Source organism: Choloepus didactylus, chromosome 5 (assembly GCF_015220235.1).
Source record: "Choloepus didactylus isolate mChoDid1 chromosome 5, mChoDid1.pri, whole genome shotgun sequence".
In the NCBI taxonomy this organism is placed as follows: domain Eukaryota; kingdom Metazoa; phylum Chordata; class Mammalia; order Pilosa; family Megalonychidae; genus Choloepus; species Choloepus didactylus.
In genome coordinates this window covers 50,121,781-50,145,085 of record NC_051311.1, presented here as the reverse complement: position 1 = coordinate 50,145,085, position 23,305 = coordinate 50,121,781, and the positions used below count along the sequence as shown (strand labels likewise).

General features: G+C 42.4%; 2 protein-coding genes across 3 annotated transcripts in view; one reads left to right on the top strand and one right to left on the bottom strand.

The window, feature by feature from the left end:
- The window catches only part of DENND2A (DENN domain containing 2A), a 143,211-nt gene that overhangs the window by 15,456 nt on the left and 104,450 nt on the right, over window positions 1-23,305 (bottom strand). For both annotated transcript variants that reach the window (XM_037836022.1, XM_037836021.1), the window contains exons 12-14: window positions 23,021-23,098; window positions 19,406-19,546; window positions 17,722-17,870 (exon numbers count right to left, since the gene is read on the bottom strand). In XM_037836022.1, coding sequence (XP_037691950.1) covers window positions 17,722-17,870; window positions 19,406-19,546; window positions 23,021-23,098 — 368 coding nt within the window. The remainder of the gene's footprint in view (window positions 1-17,721; window positions 17,871-19,405; window positions 19,547-23,020; window positions 23,099-23,305) is intronic.
- On the top strand, window positions 8,734-9,042 carry LOC119534017 (10 kDa heat shock protein, mitochondrial-like). Its single transcript, XM_037836023.1, has one exon. The coding sequence runs from the start codon at window positions 8,734-8,736 to the stop codon at window positions 9,040-9,042; it is 309 nt and encodes a 102-aa protein (XP_037691951.1).

The following is a 23,305-nucleotide window of genomic DNA, read 5'->3' as shown; positions in this document are numbered from 1 at the left end:
CTTTTTATAGCACATTCAAAAGTTCCTAAACATTATTTGGCTAACATTGGAGAAAGAGGTGGATTGTGTAGAGATTTAGGTGGTAGATACTGTCATCCATGGGCCACTTCAGTCTTTGAAACTCTCACTCTACACACCAAAGAAGAATACAAACACAATATTTATGTTTAAGATTCCTTTTACATTTCAGAGTTGTGGTTTAAGCACTCTTTTGACTACAGGAAAATGATAGAATCACAGAATTTTATATCTGGACGTGATCTTAGTGATTGAAAGAAGCTAAAAGAACCTCTGAATTTTGGGCAGGGGACAGGGTTGGGAGAGAAAAGTCCTGCAAGAGTTGAAAGAGATGCAGAGATAAGAACAGCGACACCAGCAGGCATGTTGAGTATACCCTATGTGTTTTTCACAATCACTGGAAAAGAAAAACAAATCTGTTTTATGCTTTTCTTCTCAGTTCAGAGAATAGGTGCCACCTACACTTGTACTTTCTTGGGATTTTATCCCCAGAAATAAGACCTAATTGGTCTCTTCTCTCTCTGTGCTGCTGCAGCACTTTATGTCTTCTAATTGAACCCCTATGCCACCCCTGAAGTGATGGAGGGACCCTTGGGGGCTGCAGTGTGTGTGAACCAACTGGATGTGGAAAGTAGTTCAGAACAATGTAAGAAAAATAAGTAATGCTGATGCTGGATACATAGGCTGGGTGAATACATGCTATGGAAAAAAGAAAATGCTTTAATTGAACAGGAAGGCATTGAGCTAAAGGACAACTCTATTTGATTTTGATGGGGCAAATGATGACAGCTCAAGGAGTAAACTGTTGGTCATGTAAATAGGTGCTGCCACTGCTAACTATCCCTCCTAACAAGTTGTATTTAATTCATTAATTTATTTTAGCCTAATTCTGCTATTGCAGCCAGGCCCTAATGCTTCCACACCTGGTTATCATTAACACCTCGTTAGCTGGTGCTTATGGAGCACAGGATGCTCAGGAACAACACGATTGAGGCAGTATTTGAGCTGAAGGAGTAGCTCATTCCTCTTGTTCTCTAGCCCCCATCAATAGTCTAAAAAAATTCTGTCTTGTGCAACACTAAAAGAAAAGGTCAAGTATTGCCTTAAAATAGTGGTAGTTCTTCCCCCAAAATAAGTGGTAGAGAAGAAAAGAAAGGATTATTTTGAGTGTAGCTGATGTGTTGCAATCCCTGCTGCAGGTGCTAATGAATTTTTATTCCCTGACTTGTCAAGGCTAGAGGAGCCTTCCACGGGGGATAGGTTGGGGTGGGGGTTGGGGCACTGCTAGGAATGGTGATCTCTTAGGAACAGGCAAAGAATAGTGAATGATTCTGGGGTACTGAGGATGACTCTTCAAGTAAGCTTGACACAGCCTTACTGAGCATCCACTGGTTGTAGGAGAGGCAGTTTGTGAAGAAGCGCTAGGAAAAGGGAATGCTTGCAGCTGGCTTCCATTACAGTGGGGGTGGAGGAAAGAAACCAGCTGCTACAGTTGTGATCAATTTGTACAAAGGGGAGGAGGGAAGAGAATGCCCCACTGGGAGTCTGGCTAGGCCACAGGATTAAAAGATGGGCACAGATGAGAAAGGTCAGGTCCCAGAGTATTTTGCTATTTTCCTGAGAGTCAAAGCATTATTCCAAAGACATCAGGACCCACTTGTGATGCCAACTTTCTCCTGGAGAAGACACTTCAGTTCTGGTTGCTATCAAGCCCCTGTGCCAAGTTTGGGATTACAATGCTTAGCAGACTTCCAACTCATCTATGAACCAGTAAGAGTCTAGCACAGAGCTTCCTCTAAGATGTTACTGGAAAAGTGATGTCTTCTGAATTAGACAAACACCCGAGGAATTTGAAGGAAGAATTGGTATCCTTTAGCATCCCATGAGAAGTGTCTCTCCTACTGGTACATCAGTCCCAAGGACAGTAGGTGAATGACAGTGAGTGATGAATGAAAGGTAACCTGATCTGATGATTGGCAAAACCTAGTGGGAGGTGAGTATCACCAGGCAGGGGATGCCACACTTTGATTACTGTACTTTAAACTCTGAAATAATGTATTACAGCATTTAGAAAGATCACAAGCTGAGCCTCAAGAGAACTGATTCTACAATATAGTCAATACAATTCAGATCACTCAGTAATACATATATTTGTGGTTAAAATGGGAAATTTTGTGTTGTATATGTTACAACACTAAAAATTAAAAAAATTAAAATAAGAAAGAAAAAGAAAACTGGTTCTGTCACTACCTGGGTGACATTAAGAGAAAGCCCTTAACTTCTCTAGGTCTCAGATTCCTCATTTGTATACGTAAAGAACACATGATAATTCATTATGTCTTTTCAGCTTTGACATCTATGAACAATGAATGTATAAGAGGCAGCCAAAGCCAGGCACTGGGAGTCCAGCCCTGATCAAGATGGTTGTGCCAGTTTGGATATATTATGTCCCCCAGAAAAAGCCATGTTCTTTAATGCCATCTTGTGGGAGCAGACATACTAGTGTTGATTAGATTGGAACTTTTTGATTGTTTCCATGAAGATGTGACTCACCCAACTGTGGGTGACACCTTTAGTTGGGTTATCTCCATGGAGATGTGGCCCTGCCCATTCAGTGTGGGTCCTGATTAGTTTACTGGAGTCCTTTAAAAAGAGCAGACCCAGATGCTTGCTGATGTATTGAGATGCTAGCCCAGGGTTTGCTCCAGAGAAGCTAAGAGAGGAGAAAACACCCCAAGAGCAGCTGAGGTTTAGAGATACTTGGAGTTGTGGACAGAAGGATGCTTGGAGGTGCCAAGTTAAGAGATGAAGCCCCAAGATTGCCCTGGAGAAGCGCAGACACCAGCCACATGCCTTCCCAGCTGACAGAGGTGTTCTGGACGCCATTGGCCTTTCTTCAGTGAAGGTATCATCTTGTTGATGCCTTAGTATGGACAATTTTATGGCTTTAGAACTGTAAATTTGCAAACAAATAAACCCCCTTTATAAAAGCCAATCAATTTCTGGTATTTTATGTAACAGCAGCATTAGCAAACCAGAACGATGGTAGAGTGAGATGCTTTAGGGCTCCATGCCCTGAAAGAAGCTTTGAACAATCAGCAAGAACTAGAGGAAACATCTCTCTCAAAGCTCCAGAAAAAGTTAAAGGACTGCATTAATGGGGCAAGTGCCAAATCAAGAAAAATACTACCTGAAAACAATAGGATCTTGTAGTGTGGGGTAAGACCCCTCCCCCACCCCTCACTGGCTTAGTGTGGAGCTGGCCAGTACTACCAGAGCAGACCTAAAGTCCTGGTTCAGAAGGGAGGAGCCCCTCATGCATGCACTGGGAACATGTATGTCTGGCCCAATCTGTCCAGTGGTTGTCCTTAGGGACTTGCTATCTCAGAATTTGCCCTGCATGTAGAAGGCTGCTCATAGAGCTCTGCTATAGAATGCTGTGAGAGAGCAGTCAAGTGGCTGCCTGGGCAAGGGATTGCTGGCTGTAGGACATACAGTACAGTGCCTGGGACCTAGGGATGAGGGGACTTCCCTAGGGATGAAGGGACATTTGTATCTATGTTAACAGGGGAATTCCCAGGGCCAAGACAAGACATATATGCAGAAAGGATCAGGAGGCCCCTATGTTTTGGCCTCAAGCTATCCTCTAAACTCATTTTATGGGTAAGCTCTGAAGAAGAGCTCTGGCGCAGGCCAATCTGCAAAGACTAGGAATGGTGTTTTCTTTTTTCTTTCTTTTTTCTTTTTAGCTCTTGGCATTTAAGGAAAGCTCTGTCATAATGCCAGCTGGGTGCAGCTTAAGGAATAGACACCTCCTTAGTCTAAATTCCAGCAATAATACATTAAAATATCAAAATGTCCATTTTTGAACAGAAGGTTACAAAACACAAAGAAACAGAAAGTGATGGCCCAAGCAAAGGAGAAGATTAAAGCATTAGAAACCATCAATGACGAAGTCTGATTTGGGACATATAAGTCAAAGACTTTAAAAAAGTGGTCCTAAATATGACCAAAGAGCTACAAGAAAACATGAACAAAGAACTAAATGACAGATAAACACAAACAGATGGAAATTATGAAAAGGAGCCAAACGGAGCTGATGACCACAACAGCAGAAATAAAAAATTCCCTAGAGGTGTTCAAAAGCAGATTGGAGTTGGCAGAAGAAAGAATCAGTGAACTTGAAGATAAAACAATTGATTGTGGAACAGAAAGAAGAAAAAATGAAGGAATGTGAACAGAGCCTGAGAAACCTGTGGGACACCATGAAGCGCACCAATATTGTGGGAATTACAGAAGGAGAAGAGAGAAAGGAGCAGAGAGTATATTCAAAGAAATAACTCTGAAAACTTCCCAAATTTAATGGAAGACATGAATATACACATTCAAGATGCTCAACACATTCCAAACAAGTCATACCCAAATAGACCCATACTGCACCAAGTTATAATCAAACTGTTGAATGTCAAAGATAAAGAGAGAATTCTGAAAGTCGCAAGAGAGAAGCAACGTGTCACCTACAAGGGATCCTCAGTAAGACTAAGTGCTAATTTCTCATTGGAAACCATGATATAAGACAGCAGTGGGAAGACATATTTGAAGTTTGGAAAGCAAAAAATTGTCAACCAAGAATTCTATATCTGACAAAATTGTCTTTTAAAAATGAGGGATGATGACTCCCGGGGAGGAATGTAGACCCGGCATCGTGGGATGGAGAACATCTTCTTGACCAAAAGGGGGATGTGAAAGGAAATGAAATAAGCTTCAGTGGCAGAGAGATTCCAAAATGAGCCGAGAGATCACTCTGGTGGGCACTCTTACGCACACTTTAGACAACCTTTTTTAGGTTCTAAAGAATTGGGGTAGCTGGTGGTGGATACCTGAAACTATTAAACTACAACCCAGAACCCATGAATCTCGAAGACAGTTGTATAAAAATGTAGCTTATGAGGGGTGACAGTGGGATTGGGAATGCCATAAGGACCAAACTCCACTTTGTCTAGTTTATGGATGGATGTGTAGAAAAGTAGGGGAAGCAAACAAACAGACAAAGGTACCTAGTGTTCTTTTTTACTTCAATTGCTCTTTTTCACTCTAATTATTATTCTTGTTATTTTTGTGTGTGTGCTAATGAAGGTGTCAGGGATTGATTTAGGTGATGAATGTACAACTATGTAATGGTACTGTAAACAATCGAAAGTACAATTTGTTTTGTATGACTGCGTGGTATGTGAATATATCTCAATAAAATGATGATTAAAAAAAATAAATAAATAAATAAAATAAAATAAATAAAAAAAAAAAAAAAAAATGAGGGATGAATTTAGAAAGTCCTAGGTAAACAAAAGCTGAGATACTGTCACCACGAAACTGGCTCTACAAGAGATGCTAAAGAGAGTTCTACAGGGTGAAAGGAAAGGGCAAGAGATGATAAAATGACACTGGATGAAGAAATAAAGATCTCTAATGAGGGTAATAACATGGGTATATATAAATGCCAGTACTATTGAATTTTTGGTATGTATCTCCATTTTCTTACTTCCTAAAGGATCTAAAAGGCAAATGCATAAAATGTAATGATACATCAATGGTTTTGGACTCATAATGGATAAACCAGTAACTTGTGACAAGAACTTCATAAAGGTAAGGGATGGGCAGGGTACAGAACACAGCTTGTGTACACTATTGAAGTTAAGTTGGTATCAAAGAAAACATGATTATTATGGATTTAGGATGTTAAAGTTAAGCCCCATGTTAACTACAAAGAAAATATCAGAGAATATACAAGTTCACAGAGAAAGAAATCAGAGTACAGGTTGCCAGGGGCAGGGGGCAGGGGAATGGGGAGTTAATGCATAATGGGTGTAGAATTTAAGTTTGGGAAGAAGGAAAAGTTTTAGTAATGGAAGGTTAGGAGACCACCACAATATTTTAATGTGATTAATCCCATTGAATGGTATGCTTGGGGGTGGTTAAGATAGAATAGTTTATATTGTATATATGTTCCCACAATTTAAAAAAAAAGAATGAGCAACTAAAGAGACAATGACAATTAAATGCAATACGTGAACCTGGATGGCATCTAATAATGGAGGAGAAGAAGCCCCCCAAAATATATATATTTTGGGGATATATGAAAAATTGGAATATACATTGTAAGTGTAAATATACACCATAAGTGTTAAACTTCTTAAACTTGATAAATGCATTTACAGCGCTTACAATAAGTGCATATCCTTGTTCTTAGGAAATGTGCATACCAGAATTAAGTGTTCAAGGGCATGATGTATACAAACTACACTCAAATGTTCAGAAAATGGATTAACAGATAGATAGACAGATAGATGGATAGATTGATTGATAGGCTGATGGATAGACAGAATGATATGGCAAATGTTGCAAAATGTTAAATTGGTGGATCTGGGTATCTGGGGGAATAAGGGTGTGCTGGTTTGTATATTTATGTCCCCCAGAAAAAGCCACATTCCTTAATGCATTCTTGTGGGGACAGATGTATTTGTGTGGACCGGATTGGAACCTACTGGTTCAGTGCCATGGAGATGTCACCCACCCACTGTGGGTGATAATTCTGATAGGATTATTTCCATGGAGGCGTGGTCCCACCCATTCAGTGTGGGCTTTATTTAGTTTACTGAAGCACTATATAAGCTCAGACAGAAGGAGCTCATAGTGAGCTGGAGCTGAGACAGACATTTTGAAGATGGCCATTGGAAGCTGATGCAGACATTTTGGAGAACGCCATTTTGAAACACAACCTAGGAGCAAGCAAACGCCAGCCATATGCCTTCCCAACTAACAGAGGTTTTCTGGATGCCAATGGCCTTTCTTCAGCGAAAGTACCCTTTGTTGATTGACACTTGATGACCTTGTAACCAAATAACCCCCCTTTTATAAAAGCCAATCCATTTCTGGTATTTTGCATCCTGGCAGCATTAGCAAACTAGAACAAAGGGTATGTTGGAGGGGGTTGTATTATTTTTGCAACTGTCCTGTATGTTTGAAAGTACTTCAAAAATTTTTTTAAAACCAGATTCCAGGAGAGGAGCTTTCTGTTGAGGTCTTGAAAAGAATAAAGGCTTGTCACCAGAAGGTAATTCTAGGTCTCATTAGTGGAGACAGAAGAGCAAGACAATGGTGACATCTCACTCTGAGAAACTAATAAAGCAGTTGAGATGTTTTCAGCCATAGCTAGCCCAATAGGGGAAGACTACAATACAAAGCAATCTCAGCCTGGGAGGACTCTGACTCCAAGAGAAGAACTGGAATAAATTTCCAACCCAAGATTACATTAGTGACAAGTTTGGAATAGAAGACAACAATATGTGGCAGGTTATTCTCTAAATCTTACTTCAAGTGTTATCTTCTTGGTGTTCATATGCAAAAATAAGTAATACTTAATCAGACTGATGCTATTATGTTATTAAGATTGTATTTTTCATAGAGTTTTGCTGAATTAGAGGTATTTATTACCAAGACTCTGTCAACTACACTGAGGAATGTCAGACCTCTGAAGTGGTATTTTGGATCCCAGAGCACCAAGGTGGCTGCTCTGAACACTTTCAGGTAGGTCTTGGTCAAACCCAACCTTTTTTCTGAGATGGCAGACATTGTTGGGTGCAGCAGATTCAAGAGAGGCTATGGAACTCCCATTCAAGCTTATGGAAACTCATTAAAAATGGACCAAGAGAACCCTGAAGGATGAAGGTGCACAGCTATACATGAACTCACTTGTGTAGTTGCCCATAAGTCAAAGCAGAAGTTCAAATACCAGTCCATGTCAAGATTTCACCACATAATCTCACTTAAATTAGCCAGGAGTCAGTCATTACGTTTATGGTCTTAATGAACTACAAAAGATTATAAGTAATTTCTTAAATATTAGAAACTTTGCCCTACCTAAAATGCTTGTGCAAATTTGTTTACATACATCTCTGACTTTATTATTCAGCCCGGTCTGTAGGTGTAGCCAAAACTTTGGGGAAGTGAAATTAATACTAAACAACAAAATGTTTATCCTCAGGGAAATGAAGAAAAGGGTATAGGGAAATATTTATTTGGGTTGTCATGGCAACAGGATAAGCCATCACAACATTCTTTCTTTTCCATCTGTCAAACTTTGGTTTAACAGGGCCTTAAGAAACACTCAACAGCCACACTAAAGATGAAACAAAGCAAAAATGTTATTCTAAATTTGTTAGAATTTTGGCTCAACTTCAAACCCTTCCATAACTCTTACAATATTTGCCACAGTTCCCTGTGATTTCCTCTTGCACTGGACAGACTCACTAGCAATGATGAATAAATAAATTCTCTGTGTGGGGGAGGCTGTTGGGGGTAGCGACCAAAGACCTAAAACAGGCTAATCTCCACCCTCGGGATGTCACAGGGTCACTCCATGAGTTTGTGGTATGTTCTGTTCTCATGTGCTATTTTATGGTCTCACAAAGACTAGGGTTACAAAGGGAAACCTGAAGAATGAGGAGGCTGCCTCAAATTTTAGCCAACCCGGGCTAGATATTAGGACATGTGCACCAAGTACAGCAGTGTGTCCAGGCAGTGGGGATGAAGGCATGAGCTGTAACTTATGCTGAAGAACTTCTTCACAGACTTTTCCAGATCAGATAACTTGCAGCCAGGGACTCTTCCCCAAACCCTTGTTTGTCAGACTTCAAATCCCTGTGGCTAACCGGAGCCATGGCAAGACAGGCGTTTAGAAAGTTTCTTCCCTTCTTTGATCAAGTATTGGTTGAAAGGAGTGCAGCCGAAACTGTAACTAAAGGAGGCATTATGCTTCCAGAAAAATCTCAAGGAAAAGTGTTGCAAGCAACAGTATTAACTGTTGGATCGGGAGCTAAAGGAAAGGGTGGACAGATTGAACCAGTTAGCATGAAAGTTGGAGACAAAGTTCTTCTCCCAGAATATGGAGGCATCAAAGTAGTTCTAGAAGACAAGGAGTATTTCTTATTTAGAGATAGTGACATTCTTGGGAAGTATATGGAGTGAAATATTCTTGAATGTGAAGCTGCCCATTCCACTGAAGTTCTGAAATCTTCCATGATGTAAATAATTTCCATGTCTCTTTTATAATAAACTGATAACCAGTGTCTCTAAAATTTAATTTCACTGTACTGATATAAACATTTCCAAATAAAAATATGTAAATGAAAAAAAAAAAAATCCCTGTGGCTACTTTTCTGTAAGTCAGACAGAACTAGGTGGATACAGATTCCTGATTCTTTCCAGAGGAACATCCCCTAGGTGGAGCAGGCAAGAGAAGAGAAGATGGGTTTCTTGCTTTCTCACTCAGGAACACACAGACACACACACAACAAAGGTTCTCTGAGTTTTTTGCTTTCACTTTTTTACTTACTTGGCCTGCTGGGAAAGGGGCATCACCGAGGGTCAGAGACACAAAATGAGAAGGCTAAGCCGAGGCTTTACAAAATTATGCAGTTATAGTAGTTGTTGAGCAACTCCTGGCTTGTAAGTACAGCTTGAAGCAGGGGCCTAGGATGGCCATTTGGGTGTGAGAATCCCATGGGAGAGGAATCAAAACATGGTGCACATTTATCTTTTTCTGAAGAGAGGGTTTCTCACACAAATAAGGTGCAAAGGCATTATTTGAGCACTCACAAGCTACCTCAGCATCTTATCACTCCCAGCTTTGAAAAACTGAAATTCCCATGATTAGGATCACTCTTCTAAGTTAGGCAGCAATGGTAGAGACCTGACAGCCAGAAGATTTCCATTGAACCAGGTCCCTGGGATGTGAGGGTGGGAGGGGATGTCCGGTTTTAGTGCTGATTTTGCCTCAGTAGCAAATTCATAGAACCACAGAGCCTTTGAGTCAGAGGGCCCCCATGAACTACACAGTCCACTCCCCTGTTTCATAGTTGATCAGATGAGGTGCTTGTCCCCCAGGATACTTTGGAAAGCACAAGAAGCCTGAGGAGGAGTCCTTGGGTGAGGAAAGGGGGGTTCAGCAGGTTCTGGGCCACAAACGCTGGGAGGGCACCAAGGAGCACAGTCCTGGGAGGCCTGGCCCATGGCGTCAGAGAATTTCAGAGCCAGGAGAGACTTTGGGGCTATCCAGTTCCACCCACTGCACTGGAGGGCCGAAGACTGGCTGCCAGGGAGGGAGAGAGGACCCTGAGGAGAAGGGCACAGACCTCACAGCGTCCTCAGGAGGCAATTCTGACCCAACTGCCAGCACAAAGGGGTCATAAAAAGCATGTTTGACAAAAGACTGACTTTATATACTTCTGTAGACAGATAGGGTCACAGACCCCTCAGCCCCTACCTTCAGACCACCTTATTCTGTTCCCAATCCTTCCTTGTTTCTCTGGAAACAGGCTGCCTGGGTCTGAGTGAGTCCCAGCTCTCCCACTCACTGTTTTCCTCGAGCAAAGATGCTGAACCTTTGTGTGCTTTGTGGGTTCCTAACAACAGTATCTATCTGACTGGGTTACTGAGAGACTGGGATGATACAGGTGAAACCCTTAGAGCAGGGATGGCCCAGTGCCAACACCCCACGGCTCCATGTCGTAGCTGCTGCTGCTGTTATTCTTGTCAGGTTCACTCGCTCTTTCAGTTTTCTTCTCTTCCTTCCTAAGAGCTCTTTTGGCCTTAGCTCTCCACTGTCAACTCCCACCTTTTCACCTCTTCGGGTCTGTATCCTATTAGAGTAGGATAGAAAGATAATTCATTGGGCAAGCAAGAAAACATTTTGAACCATTTATAACAGGAAAAGCACAGGCTTCCTTTAGGGTAAACAAGACATTAGAGCCCCAGGAAGACAGAGCTGCAGGGGGCCATGGCCCAGGCAAGCTCTTTGTTTCATAAAGAGGGAGACCCAGGACTAGGGATGTTCAGGGTTCCTTCCTACCCCTGGAAACCTTCCCCTGTGAGGATAAGATGGGTATGCAAGTCTGAAAGCTCTAAAGAGTGAAAACACATCAGAAAGGTATTTTACACACATACACACACACACACACACACACAATTACTACAGCATGGCCTAGACCTCGTCCCTAGGAGGGCACCCAAACTACCCACTCTCCTGCTTCCTCCTCCTCCCCTACAAAAATCCCATCTTCTTGATGCCCAAGACATTTGCCAGCCACTGAAAAAAGAAATATCCAGTGGGCAATATGCTTGCAGCAGACACACCTGACATTTTAGCCTTCTCATGGCATCTGCTGTTTAAAGGACTAAATCTCTAAGGGCAGGATGTCAGGCATCATGGCAGGTGGGGTGAGGGGAGAATCTCATATCCCTCCAGTCAGCCACAGAGCTGAAATTATTTCCTCCATAAGCAGGTGAGTGGGGGTGGGAAACTGGGAGAACCAGCTGAGGCCCCGCCTCTTGGATGCTGGAATCCATTCATTTTTCCTTTGTCTCATTACAGCAGCTCTGCAGGAGGCGCTGCCCCAGTATCCCACCAATCAACCCAGAAACTGGTCCAAGGAAAGGCAGAGATGGCCGGTCCTCCCCCAGACATCCTCGTAGTAAGCATTTCTCAGCTTCCCTGTTCCCTGACTCTTTGATATAGATAAATACTACACAGCCCTTCAGGGATGGATTTTGTCTTTAACAAAGCTCCTCTCCCCTTTCTGTTTCCACCTTTTCTTTCATTGTGTTCTGACCAGAAAAACAGATACTTTCTGTTCCCCTTCTCCTTGGAGGGCACCTGGGGGATAAGGGTGGGGACGTGGTCCCTGACTGGTCAGCTCTTCTCTAGCCACACCCATCTTCTCACGGGAATCCCACCCAAGCCTCACATTCTTAATCCAGAAGTAAGCTCCTCAGAGGGCTATTTGTGCCCCCATCTCCACTCCCGACATTGCAGGCTTTAGGTTTGCTCAGTTGGCCTTTCTACATTATTTAAAAAAATTTTTAATTTTGAAATAATTTCAAACTTACAGGGCAATTGCCAAAATATTACAAACCCCATACAGAGAGTCCAACTTGCCTCCTTCCCCACCAGATACCCCCAGATACTTCCTTCCATCAACTTTTTAACATTTTGCCACCTTTGCCGTATCATTCTATCATCATCACACTCCTTGAACACATGATAATTCCATGTAGAGTTCCTACAAAACAGGATATTCATGTATGTAATCATCTTAAGTGCAGTTATCAAGTTTAAGAAATTTAATAATATGAAGTTTACATTCTCTATTCCAAGTCCTCCTATGTCCCAATATTGTCCTTCTGAGCCTTTTTGTCTCAATTCTTAGATCTCATCCAGGATCATGTATTGCAATGAATTGTCATTACCTCTTTAGTTTCTTTCTTTTCTTTTCTTTTCTTTTCTTTTTTTAAATTGTGAAACATATACACAACCAAAATCTTCTCATTCAAACCCCTCCCAAGCATACCATTCAGTGGGATTAATTACATTCACAGTGTTTCAGTACCCTCACCACCATCCATGGCTCTAACTTTCCTTTCACTCCAAAGGGAAACCCTACACTCATTTTACATTAACCTTCCAATTGCCCTTGCTTCCCACCCCTGTTAATGTGTACTCTACTTTCTGTCTCTATGAGTTTGCATAGATATTTTCTTTGCGGTTACCATGGGGCTTAAATCTATCATCCTCCATAAATTTTATAACAATCTCACTCACCTTGATACTACCTTAACAACTTCAAAAGCATACATAAATCATGTTCTATACACCTTTGTTCTCCTCACCTTTATGTAGTTCTTCTCACAAATCAGTTATACAGTATGAGTCCAAAACCACTGATTTATCATTACATATTGTTCTAGTTTGCTAATGCTGCCAGAATGCAAAACACCAGGGATGGATTGGCTTTTATAAAGGGGGTTTATTTGTTACACAGTTACAGTCTTAAGGTCATGAAGTGTCCAAGGTAACACATCAGCAATCGGGTACCTTCACTGGAGGATGGCCAATGCTGTCCGGAAACCTCTGTTAGTTGGGAAGGCACGTGGCTGGCGTCTGCTCCAAAGTTCTGGTTTCAAAATGGCTTTCTCCCAGAACATTCCTCTCCAGGCTGCAGTTCCTCAAAAATATCAGTCTTAGTTGCTTGTGGGGTGTTTGTCCTCTCTGAGCTTCTCTGGAGCAAGAGTCTGCTTTCAATGGCCATCTTCAAACTGTCTCTCATCTGCAGCTACTCCCTCAGCTTCTGTGCATTCTTCAAAGTGTCCCTCTTGGCTGTGGCAAGCTCACTCCTTCTATTCTGGGCTTATATAGTGCTCTGATAAACTAATCAAGGCCCATGCTGAATGGGTGGGGCCACACATCCATAGAAATTATCCAATCAGAGTTATCACCTACAGTTGGGTGGGTCACATCTCCATGGAAATACTCAATCAAAGAATTACAATCTAATCAACACTAATACGTCTGCCCACACAAGACTGCATCAAAGATAATGGTGTTTTGGGGGACATAATACATTCAAACTAGCACTCATATGCATTTTCCTTTTAGATCCCATAAGAAGTAAAAAGTGGAGTTACAAATAAAAAATACAACAGTACTGGTATTTAAATGTACCCATGTCATTATCTTACCAGAGAGCCTGATTTCTCCATCTGGCTTCAGTCAATTCTCTAGAATCCTTTCCTATCAACCTGCAGAACTCCCTTTAGCATTTCCTGTAAGGCTGGTCTAGTGGTGAAGAAGTCCCTCAGCTTTTGTTTATTTGGGAATGTCTTAATTCCTCCCTAACTTTTCAAAGACAATATTTCCGGATACAGAATTCTTGGTTGTCAATTTTTTTGCTTTCAGCATTTTAAATATGTCATCCCAGTGCTTTCTTGCCTCCATGGTTTCCAGTGATAAATCAGCACTTAATCTTATCGAGGTTCTGTTATATGTGACACGTAGCTTCTTTCACGGCTTTCAGAACTCTTTCTTTATCTTTGGCATTTGACAGTTTGATTATAACATGGCGCAGTGTGCGTCTATTTGGGTTTCTTGTTTGGAATGTATTGAGCATCCTGTTCCTGTCTTTTGTTAAACTTGGGAAGTCTTCAGCCATTATTTCCTTTAATATTCTCTCTGCCCCCTACCCTCTTTCGTTCCCTCCTGGGACTCCCACAATGTGTAGATTGGTATGCTTGATGGTTTCCCACAGATTTCTCAGGCTCTATTTACTTTTCTTCATTCTTTCTGCTTCTTAGATTGGATGATTTCAATTATCTTATCTTCAAGTTCACTGATTCTTTCTTCCTGCCGGTTCTAATCTGCTACTGGCCCTCTCTAAAGAATTTTAAATTTTTATCACTATGGCTGTCAGCTCTGTTTGGTTCTTTTTCATAATTACCATCTCTCTACTGATGTCCTTTTTGTGTTCATCTATGTTTTCCTGATTTCCTTCAGTTCTTTGTCCATGTTTTCCTTAAGCTCTTTGAGCATATTTAGGACCATTTTTAAAAGCTTTTGTCTGTTATGTTCCAGGTCTGATCCTCCTCATTGGTGGTTTCTAATGTTTTAATCTTCTCCTTTGCCTGGGCTATCATTTCCTGTTTCTTTGTACATTTTGTAATCTTCTGTTGATACCAGGACATTTTGATAGTTTAGTGTGTTATTGCTAGAACTTAGACTCTGAGGCATCTGTCCTCAAGCTTATATCCATCTAGTGTTCTTAGAGTTTGCCTTAAATGCCAGGAGCTAACAACAACAACAACAAAAAGAAAACACCATTCCCAGTCTTTGCATATTGACCTATGCTGAGCGCTCTCCTTCAGGGCTTATCCATACCTTGAGTTTGGAGAATAGCTCCAGGCTGAAGAATAGGGGCCTCTCTGATCCTTTCTGTGCATGCTTCTTGTCTTGAGCATGTGCCAGTGGCCAGAGGAATCCCCCCATTTACATGGATATGAATGTCCCCTCTTCCCCAGGAAGTTTCCTCATGGTCTGGGCACTGCACTGTAAGTCCTTGGCCTGCAATCCCTCCCCCAAGACAGCATGACTTGACTACTGTTCCACAGAGTTCTGTAGGAGAGCTCAGTGAGCTGCCTTCTATGTGTAGGGCAGGGTCTGGCATGGCGAGTCCCAACCACCAGAGTGAGCTGACATACGTGCCCCCAGTATGTGCATGAAGGTTACTCTGCTCCCTCCAGAATCAGGACCAGGGATCTGCCCTGCAGTGGGTTAGTGAGGGGTGAAGGAGGGGCCAGCCAGGGCACCATGAAGTCCTACTGCTTTTAGGTTGCCTTTTTCTTGATTCGGCACTTGCATTGTTACTAAAATCCTTTAACTACTTCCTGGAGCTTTTACAAAGCTATCTCTGCCATTTCTTGCTGGTTGCCCAAAGCTTCTGTGGAGAAAGTCCTAAAGTTCCCTGAAGCTTCTCACTCTGCCATGTCAGGGTGGAGCACGGGTGGTGAGTGGGGTGGCAGGGGAGTTCCTATATCTTGCCTAGGCTTTCCTGAGATCCAACACTTTCCCCTCCCCCAAGTCCAAGCCTGAGAATTCTACAACTAAAGGACAGTGGGAGTGGGGAAGTGAGGGATCTTCAAGAGAACAAAGACAGTTCCTACAGTGCTGATGAAATCAGATCTTGGTCACTGAAAGGTTATTACTCATTCTTGGCTTCCAGGGCCCCAACCCTGAGAACTCTCTTGTCTGAATTCCCCAGTGCCCAGTGAGCTTGGAGAGCTGCCCAGCGCCCAGCACCAGCTGCAGGCTGAAAGACCAGGCCTGCTTCCTGAGCTGACAAAAGTGCACAAGGGAGTACAATAACTATGACATTTAAAAGTGAATAGCTAACTAAAAACCAGGGTGGGAGCAGGCTGGGGATAGCCAAATGGCTGCTGTCCAAAGAGGAGCATCATAAAGGTGACCAGATGGGCTGCTGTGGGGAGGAGAGGGCTGGCTTTCTGTTTCCTACCCCACCTCATGATGAATTCCATGTTGATGCATTTTATTCTTTTCATTTTTCTTTCACTTTTCTTCTTCCTTCCTTTTGTTTCCCATAGTTGAGAATCATATTTTCCCTGCAAACCACAATTCTTTGTTTTGTTTTGTTTTGTTTTGTTTTTGGCATTTCTTCATTCCAGATGAATTTCTCAGGTGGCCTCATCTGTTTCTCCTGGTTGGCTGGCTCATTTCTGGCCTGGCCCCCATATCCCAGCACTTCCCGGAAGTTGCAGCCACCACTCATGCTTCTGCGCCCTCAATTTCAAAGCAAAGAAGGCTCTGATTCAGGATTTTTTGAGTGACAAAAAATGATGAAAATGCCAGGGTTTTGTTTGTTTGTTTGTTTGTTTTTTGAGTTCATAATTAACTCATGTCCCTACCAGCATCTCCTTCTGGATCTTCTTCGATTGGTGTGCAGGTTTGGATGTATTATGTCCCCCAAAACACCATTATCTTTGATGCAATTTTGTGGGGGCAGAGGTATTAGTGTTGATTAGGTTGGAACCTACTGATTGAGTGTTTCCATGGAGATGTGACTCAATAAACTGTGCGCTAGACCTTTGATTGGATAATTTCTGTGGCGGTATTATCCTACCCATTCAGGGTGGGTCTGAATTAAATCACTGGAATCATATAAATGAGCTGACAAACAGAAGGAACACACAGAGCTGAGATGGACGTTTTGGAGAGCAACTGGGAGTGACACTTTGAAGAGGAGCTGCAGCTAAGAGAGGACAAAATGCCTCGAGAGCAACGTTTTGGAGAACGCCATTTTGAAACACAACCTGGGAGCAAGCAGATGCTAGCCACGTGCCTTCTGAGCTAACAGAGGTTTTCTGGATGCCAATGGCCATCCTTCAGCGAAGGTACCCTATTGTTGATGCTTTACCTTGGACACTTTATGGCCTTAAGACTATAATTTTGTAACCAAATAAACTCCCTTTATAAAAGCCAATCCACTTCCGGTGTTTTGCAACATGGCAGCATTAGCAAACCAGAACAACTGGTGACATGGCGTTTGCAAATCACTGAATGTGACCATTAGGACTTGGGTAGCATCCTACTGTGCAGTGAGTAGATGTGTGTTTATACACATATGATTTATTTTAATAATGAGAGAAAGGGATGCCTTTAGGGTAAAGTGTGTATCCTTTAGCATGGCATTGGAGACCCTCACGAACTGGTTCTGCAACCTCTTGCTGATCCACCTTCCTCCCTCTGCTACAGCCACAGTGAACTACTTGCCATTCTGAAGGTGACGTGCTTGGCCTCCCCTGTCTCCTTGCTTTTGTGTAGATGGCTCCTTTTGCCATCTGGAATATGCTTACTACTTGCTCTTGGCTTTAAGGCTCAGTTAGAACTCACCTCCTCTGGAGTGAGCCCTCCCTCAGCCTCCAGAACTCACTGCCTCTAATCAGTCTTTGCCAAATGATACTGTAATGGTCTGTTTACTTCTCTGTTTCCCCCACTGGACTGAGAACTCTTTGAGGACAGTGCTGTGTCTTTTATCTGTTTCCCTAGCAGTAGTAGAGGGCCTAGCACATAGCAGAATGTGTGAAAAGTAGGCCAGAGACTAGATAAGTAATACACTGAAGTGCAGGCTTACCCCATTTTACACAACAGGTATGCCTTAAGAACATCCAATCTTAGTTTCCTACTGACTCTGATCTAAGAGAGCTTAATCTTCAATCCTAGGCAATCCCATGGTCTACAGACTTTAGATAGCCTAAGACAAACTGTCATTCAAACACTTTTGCAGAAGTAGCCAAGGTTGGTACCTGAGCTTGTCTGCAATGAAGATGACCCTCCTTTCCAGAAGCAGGGAAGCAAAAACACAGACCAGGTGGCGGACGCTGAGAGAGGAGAAGAGAGATTCAAAATCCACGTGTTCAAGCCGGGAGTCCAGCGGGCGACACAGTTCAATCACCTGCCAGGGAACAGGAGCAGCCATGAAGAGGGGGCCCAGCCATTCAGCCAGGCCTCGCAAGGCGCCGCAGTCCCAGGGGCCCTAAGGTCCTCAGCAGGGTGACCCACGGGCAGGGGAAAAGGGAAAGAAAAAAAAAAAGTGAAACAAAAAGGATTGGGGAAAAGAAAGATCCCAGGAGACTGGGGAAGGAGGCACCTTGGTAGGAAAGTGAGACCCTCCCACACAAATGCAAGGCCCCTCTCACAGAAGTGCGACTGCCACGGTCACCTCAGAAGGCAGGGCTCTGCTCCAGCTTGAGCAGAAGGCCAGAGTCAGGTGGAGACGGGGAAAGACGGGCAGGATCAATGGCCCTTGGCCCAAAATGGCCAGGAAGCTCTCCCTGGCAGTGACATATTGGACTCTCCACTGAGCATTCCATGACTGTTCAAAGCTGTCTCATCCCTTACAGTCCCACTGGGAAGTGTCTCTGACTCATGACACGGTATTACCTGCTGGAACAGGTCACGGGTTTGTGCAGAACAACTGGCAGATCCAAGCAGCACTTGCAAGACTCACTTCCTTTAGAGGCAATTCTTAATGAATCCTAACCCATTCCAGTTACCTTCTGATGAGGCATCTTTCCAGCTTGCATGCTTAGTGTATGTGTCTCATTATTCTGTACTTAACAAAATGTTCTTTAATGTATCTCAAGTTGCTACTCGTGTGCATGTTTTTCCCCTTTAAATGACTGGCTCCTTCATTGGGCAGAGACTGGTCTCTGTTCCCAGCACTTACCCAATGCCCCCACACAGTTAACCTCCCTGCTATGTGTGGATGGGGATGGTTTAGGGCTCCCCAGCAATGAGGAGACTGCTCCTCTCTGTGACGGGAAATTGGGTTGTTCCAGAACGTCTCAGACTCATCTTCATCCCCTCCTTTATTTCCAGAGGTCACCTGGTATGCTGAGGGCCTTTGGAACTGGAGACTCAGGGCTGAATGAGATTTGCCTCCTGATGTTCACAGAAAAGGACAATGAAGGGAACTGAAAGGATGAGAGCAAAGTCTGCCATCAAATTCCAATCAGGCCAAGGGAAGGGACATGCTTCAAATCCTAGGATGAATAAAAAATAGTACCTGACCTTGTCTTCCCTGAAAAGAATCTATTTTACATGATAAATTCATGGGGGGTAAAGCGATCAAAAATGTAAATAAGTTCAAATAAAATTTATGAATGATAATGGGCTATTAAGAGAAGCTAAGGAAGTTCAGTGTCTGTCTCTAAACTGCAAAGCCAACATCTTGCAAAGAAGCCATCACATGCTCCCATAGCATAGTTCTTCGGGTTGCTCTCTGGGACAGAGACCTGGGCTGGATGAAATTGACTCAGGATGGAATTTATACTGCCCTCATATATGAGTGATCAGGGCCAGCCTGAAGAGTGAGGACAAGGCAACACTGAATTTGGGGGCCCACTGAAAGCCAGTCGCTCTGACCATTGGGTCTTAGCTTCTGGGCCACTCCCTCCCCTAGAACAGGCAAAGCATCTCACAGCTTACCTCAATGCCTGATCCTGGCAAGAAGTTTTTGACAACGATGGTTTTGCCCAGAGCCGGGAAAGGGGCTTCCATAACACTCCTCATGAGGGGCTGCACCAGGGCAGGAGAGATGCCTCGTCGTTTTTCTACCTCATCTAAGATCTATAAGGGTCAGAAAAACAACTCAGCTATTCTGAAGTGTACAGTGCCAAGGTGTGTATCTCTTTTAGACAGAGTGGGCCTGTGGTGACTGAAGAATTATGGGCAGCCCTGCGGTCCTCATCAGGCCAAACTTATAGTCTCTCTGACCCTATGCATTGCAGATCCCAATTCTCCGCTCTATGTATACACTCCCTTTGCCATGTGGATCTCCAGTTCTTCCTGCAAAAAGGGTGGAATATATTTCCCTGCCTCCTTGACTTTGGGTTTGGCCATGTGACTTCTTGGGCTAATACATATATTCTCAATGAGGGCAATACTGCCCTCAAGGGGGTGAAAATTGGTTTGGGGAGGACTTAGATATTATAATGATTCCACACTACATAAACAGACATACAGTATATCAGTGGTATTAAAATTTTACGGTGGGCTAATAAGCAAATGAAAAGATGTTCAAAATCATTAGTCATCAGGGAAATGCAAATCAAAACCATAATGAGATACCACTTCACCCTCATTAGGATGGCTATAATTAAAAGGTCAGATAATAACAGGTTTTGGTGAAGATGGAGAGAAGTTAGAACTCTCTTATACTGCTGGTGGGAATGTAAAACGGCACAGCTGCTCTGGAAAACAGTCTGGCTTTTACTCAAAAGGTTAAACATAGAGTTACCATACGATTCAGCAATTCCACTCTCAAGTATTTCTCAAGAGAAATGAGACTATACCTCCACGCAAAAACTTGTACATGAATGATCATAGCAGCATCGTTCATAATAGCCAAAAAGCAGAAACAACCCCAAACTTCGATCAACAGATGAATGGATAAAGAACATGTGTAGTATCCCTACAATGGAATATTAGTCAGTCATAAAAAGTAATGAAGTACTGATACATGCTACAACAGGAATGAACTTTAAAGAGCTTTTGCTAAGTGAAAGAAGTCATTAACAGAAGACCATATATTGTATGATTCCATTTATATGAAATGTCCTGAATAGGCAAATCCATAGAGACTGAAAGTAGATTGGTGGTTGCCTAAGGCTGCAGTGGAGACAGGAATAAATGGGAAGTGACTGCTCTTGGGTTCAGGGTTTTTTTCTGGGGTGATGAAAATGTTCTAAAATTCATTGTGGTGATGATTTTACAACTCTGCAAATATGCTAAAAGCCATTGGGTGATATACTTTAAATGGGTAAATTGTATGGTAGTAAATTATATCTCAATTAAAACTGTTATTTAAAAAGTCCAAATGGAAGGTGTTTCATAATCCAGTAGTAAATCAGAGTCTAAATAAAAATGCCATTTATAATAATATCACAAGTAGCCACTGAGCCCTTGAAATGTGGCTAGCCCAAATTGAGATGGGTTGTAAATGTAAAACATTCACTGAATTTTGAAATACACAACTAAGAATGTAAAACACTTCAATGATTTTTTATATTGATTATATATTGAATTACTATTTTGGATATATTGGGCTAAATATATCATTAAAATAAAAAAATTCATGGGAGGAAAATTAGGAAAAAAATGTCTAAAAAGGTTGTTTACGGGGGTGATAATGAAAAAAAACAAAAAAGGTGGAGAAACACTGGGCTAATAGAAAGAAGCAGAAGTGACAGTGTGTTGGGTGTAAGCCTAGCCTTTAGGAAGCTTGCCATGTGTGTTTCTGTTCGCCTTCTTGTGCCTCTGCCATAGCAATGAGACAAACATGCATGGGCCAGGCTCACTGTTCCAAGAAGGATGAAAGACAAGTGGAGTAGACCTGGCCTGGGCTTGCAACTTAAAGCAAAAATCAGCCAGCCTAGATCAGCCAACTCCCAGCCTACTCACAGACACATGAGTGAGTCCAGTGGAGATCAGCAGAGCTGAACCCCAGCCGACCTGCCCATCTGTGGGAATAAAGGATTGCCTCTTGAAGTCACTGAGATTTGGGGTGGTTTGTTACCCAGCACTATCACAGCAGTAGTTAACTGAATCACCTTTCTTCTCAGAGATTCTGAGAGCAGTTCTTCTTATCCATGATTCCCCTTTTTGTTCTAAATGACAACTTGCAATTGTAGTCATCCTTGTCAAATAGCTCCAGTTCCTGGGATCAGTTAACCAAGGCTCTGTTTCTGGTTCTGTCCTGAGTATCTGTTATATGGTCTTTGGCATGTTATCACTAGACACTCCCATAATATCCCCAGTCACAAGACTGACATGACAAACAGGATCATGCATCACACAGTATGTTAGTGGGTGTACTTGCTCTGCACCCCCTGCCCGTGACCTAGCAATGAAGCTTACATGAACTCCAAACCTCCCAGCTGGATGCCGGGCTAATAACTCACATGAACTTTTTCACTTCTAGCTGTGATAACCATTCCCACACAAAGGCTATAACCTACAGCCTTATTTTCACTTTTAAATAAACTTGTGTGAAAGATTGGCATGAGCAGCAACGCACAACTGTGCTGAGCTTGTAAATGACCAACATTAATGTAAAATTATTACCATTTCAGGTGAAGTGGAGGTAACACCACATCTCGGATTACATGAATAGCATTAACTGTTTCCTCATTAATTCCTTTAATAGATTTGTATGGAAGTCAAGTTCTGCCGTGGCAGGAGATCGCACTATACCAGTGTAATTCAGTCCTCTGAGCTCAGGTGGAGGGGGGTGGGAGGGAGACTTTCGTTGGTGGCAGCCGAGAAGTCTGTTTAAAAACATTTTTACAAAGTGCTGCTTTACACCAATGGACAGTTTATATACGGACTTCAATCCTCCAAGAGAAAGCTCAGATGGAAATATATTTATATATATAAAATCCATGAATTTATTCTAAATCAAGAAGGATTTAGAATAAATTCATGGATTAGGTACTTATATTTTGTTAATAAAGAAAATGTTGAATTATATCTAATTTTTGAGGTCTCCTATATACCCACCCACAATACTGCATAGATGAGCCAATCCAACATGGCAATCCTGTGTCTTGATATATTGGCTTGTTTTCCAGAAAAAATGACCAAATTCTATATAAAGCCTTTGAAAGCCTTGGGACACAATTAAAATAATAAACTTCACACACACATATAACTCATATACACACACAGAACACATATCTACATATATGCACATACATACCTCATAATGGCCTTTTTGTCCAGCAAAAGGTAATACGACAAAAGACAATGCTTAGAAGAAGGAAAGGAAAACACCTGGAACACCCTGGGAGGATCCTCTGCCCCTCCATCGCTCTCCTACAGTTACTCTGATCCTCCTCCCACCCCACTGCTCGGGTCCTGACCTCCATCAACTCCTATTTCCTTTATCAATGATAAGAGAATAGAGGAGGCAATAAGAAGTGAAGAAGTGGGAAGGAAAATAGATAGAGAATGAGGTTATAGAAGTTCAGGGAGTCGTGGGTGTTTCCTGACTCTTTCTAGGCCCCTGCCTTTCCCGTCTCCCTCCTTTCTCTGAGTTCTCACCTTTGAGAAGAGACTGAAGCACCCCAGGCGGCTCACTATGCAGTAAACTTCAGGGAGACGCTTCCCTTTGCCACCAGGCTTTTGGGAGGGAAACAGAAGGAAATCATTAATGTTACCAGCCCTAAGGAAGAAAAGAACCCAAACATTTTTGAGTGTCTCTTATGTGCCCAATGTTTCCATGTACTGTGGTTTTTGAAAACCCAACGAGGAAAGTAGGTATCAATACACCATCTTATAGGTGGAAAGAACCTCTGGTCATGTAATTTTTTTTTTTTTAATTCTTTG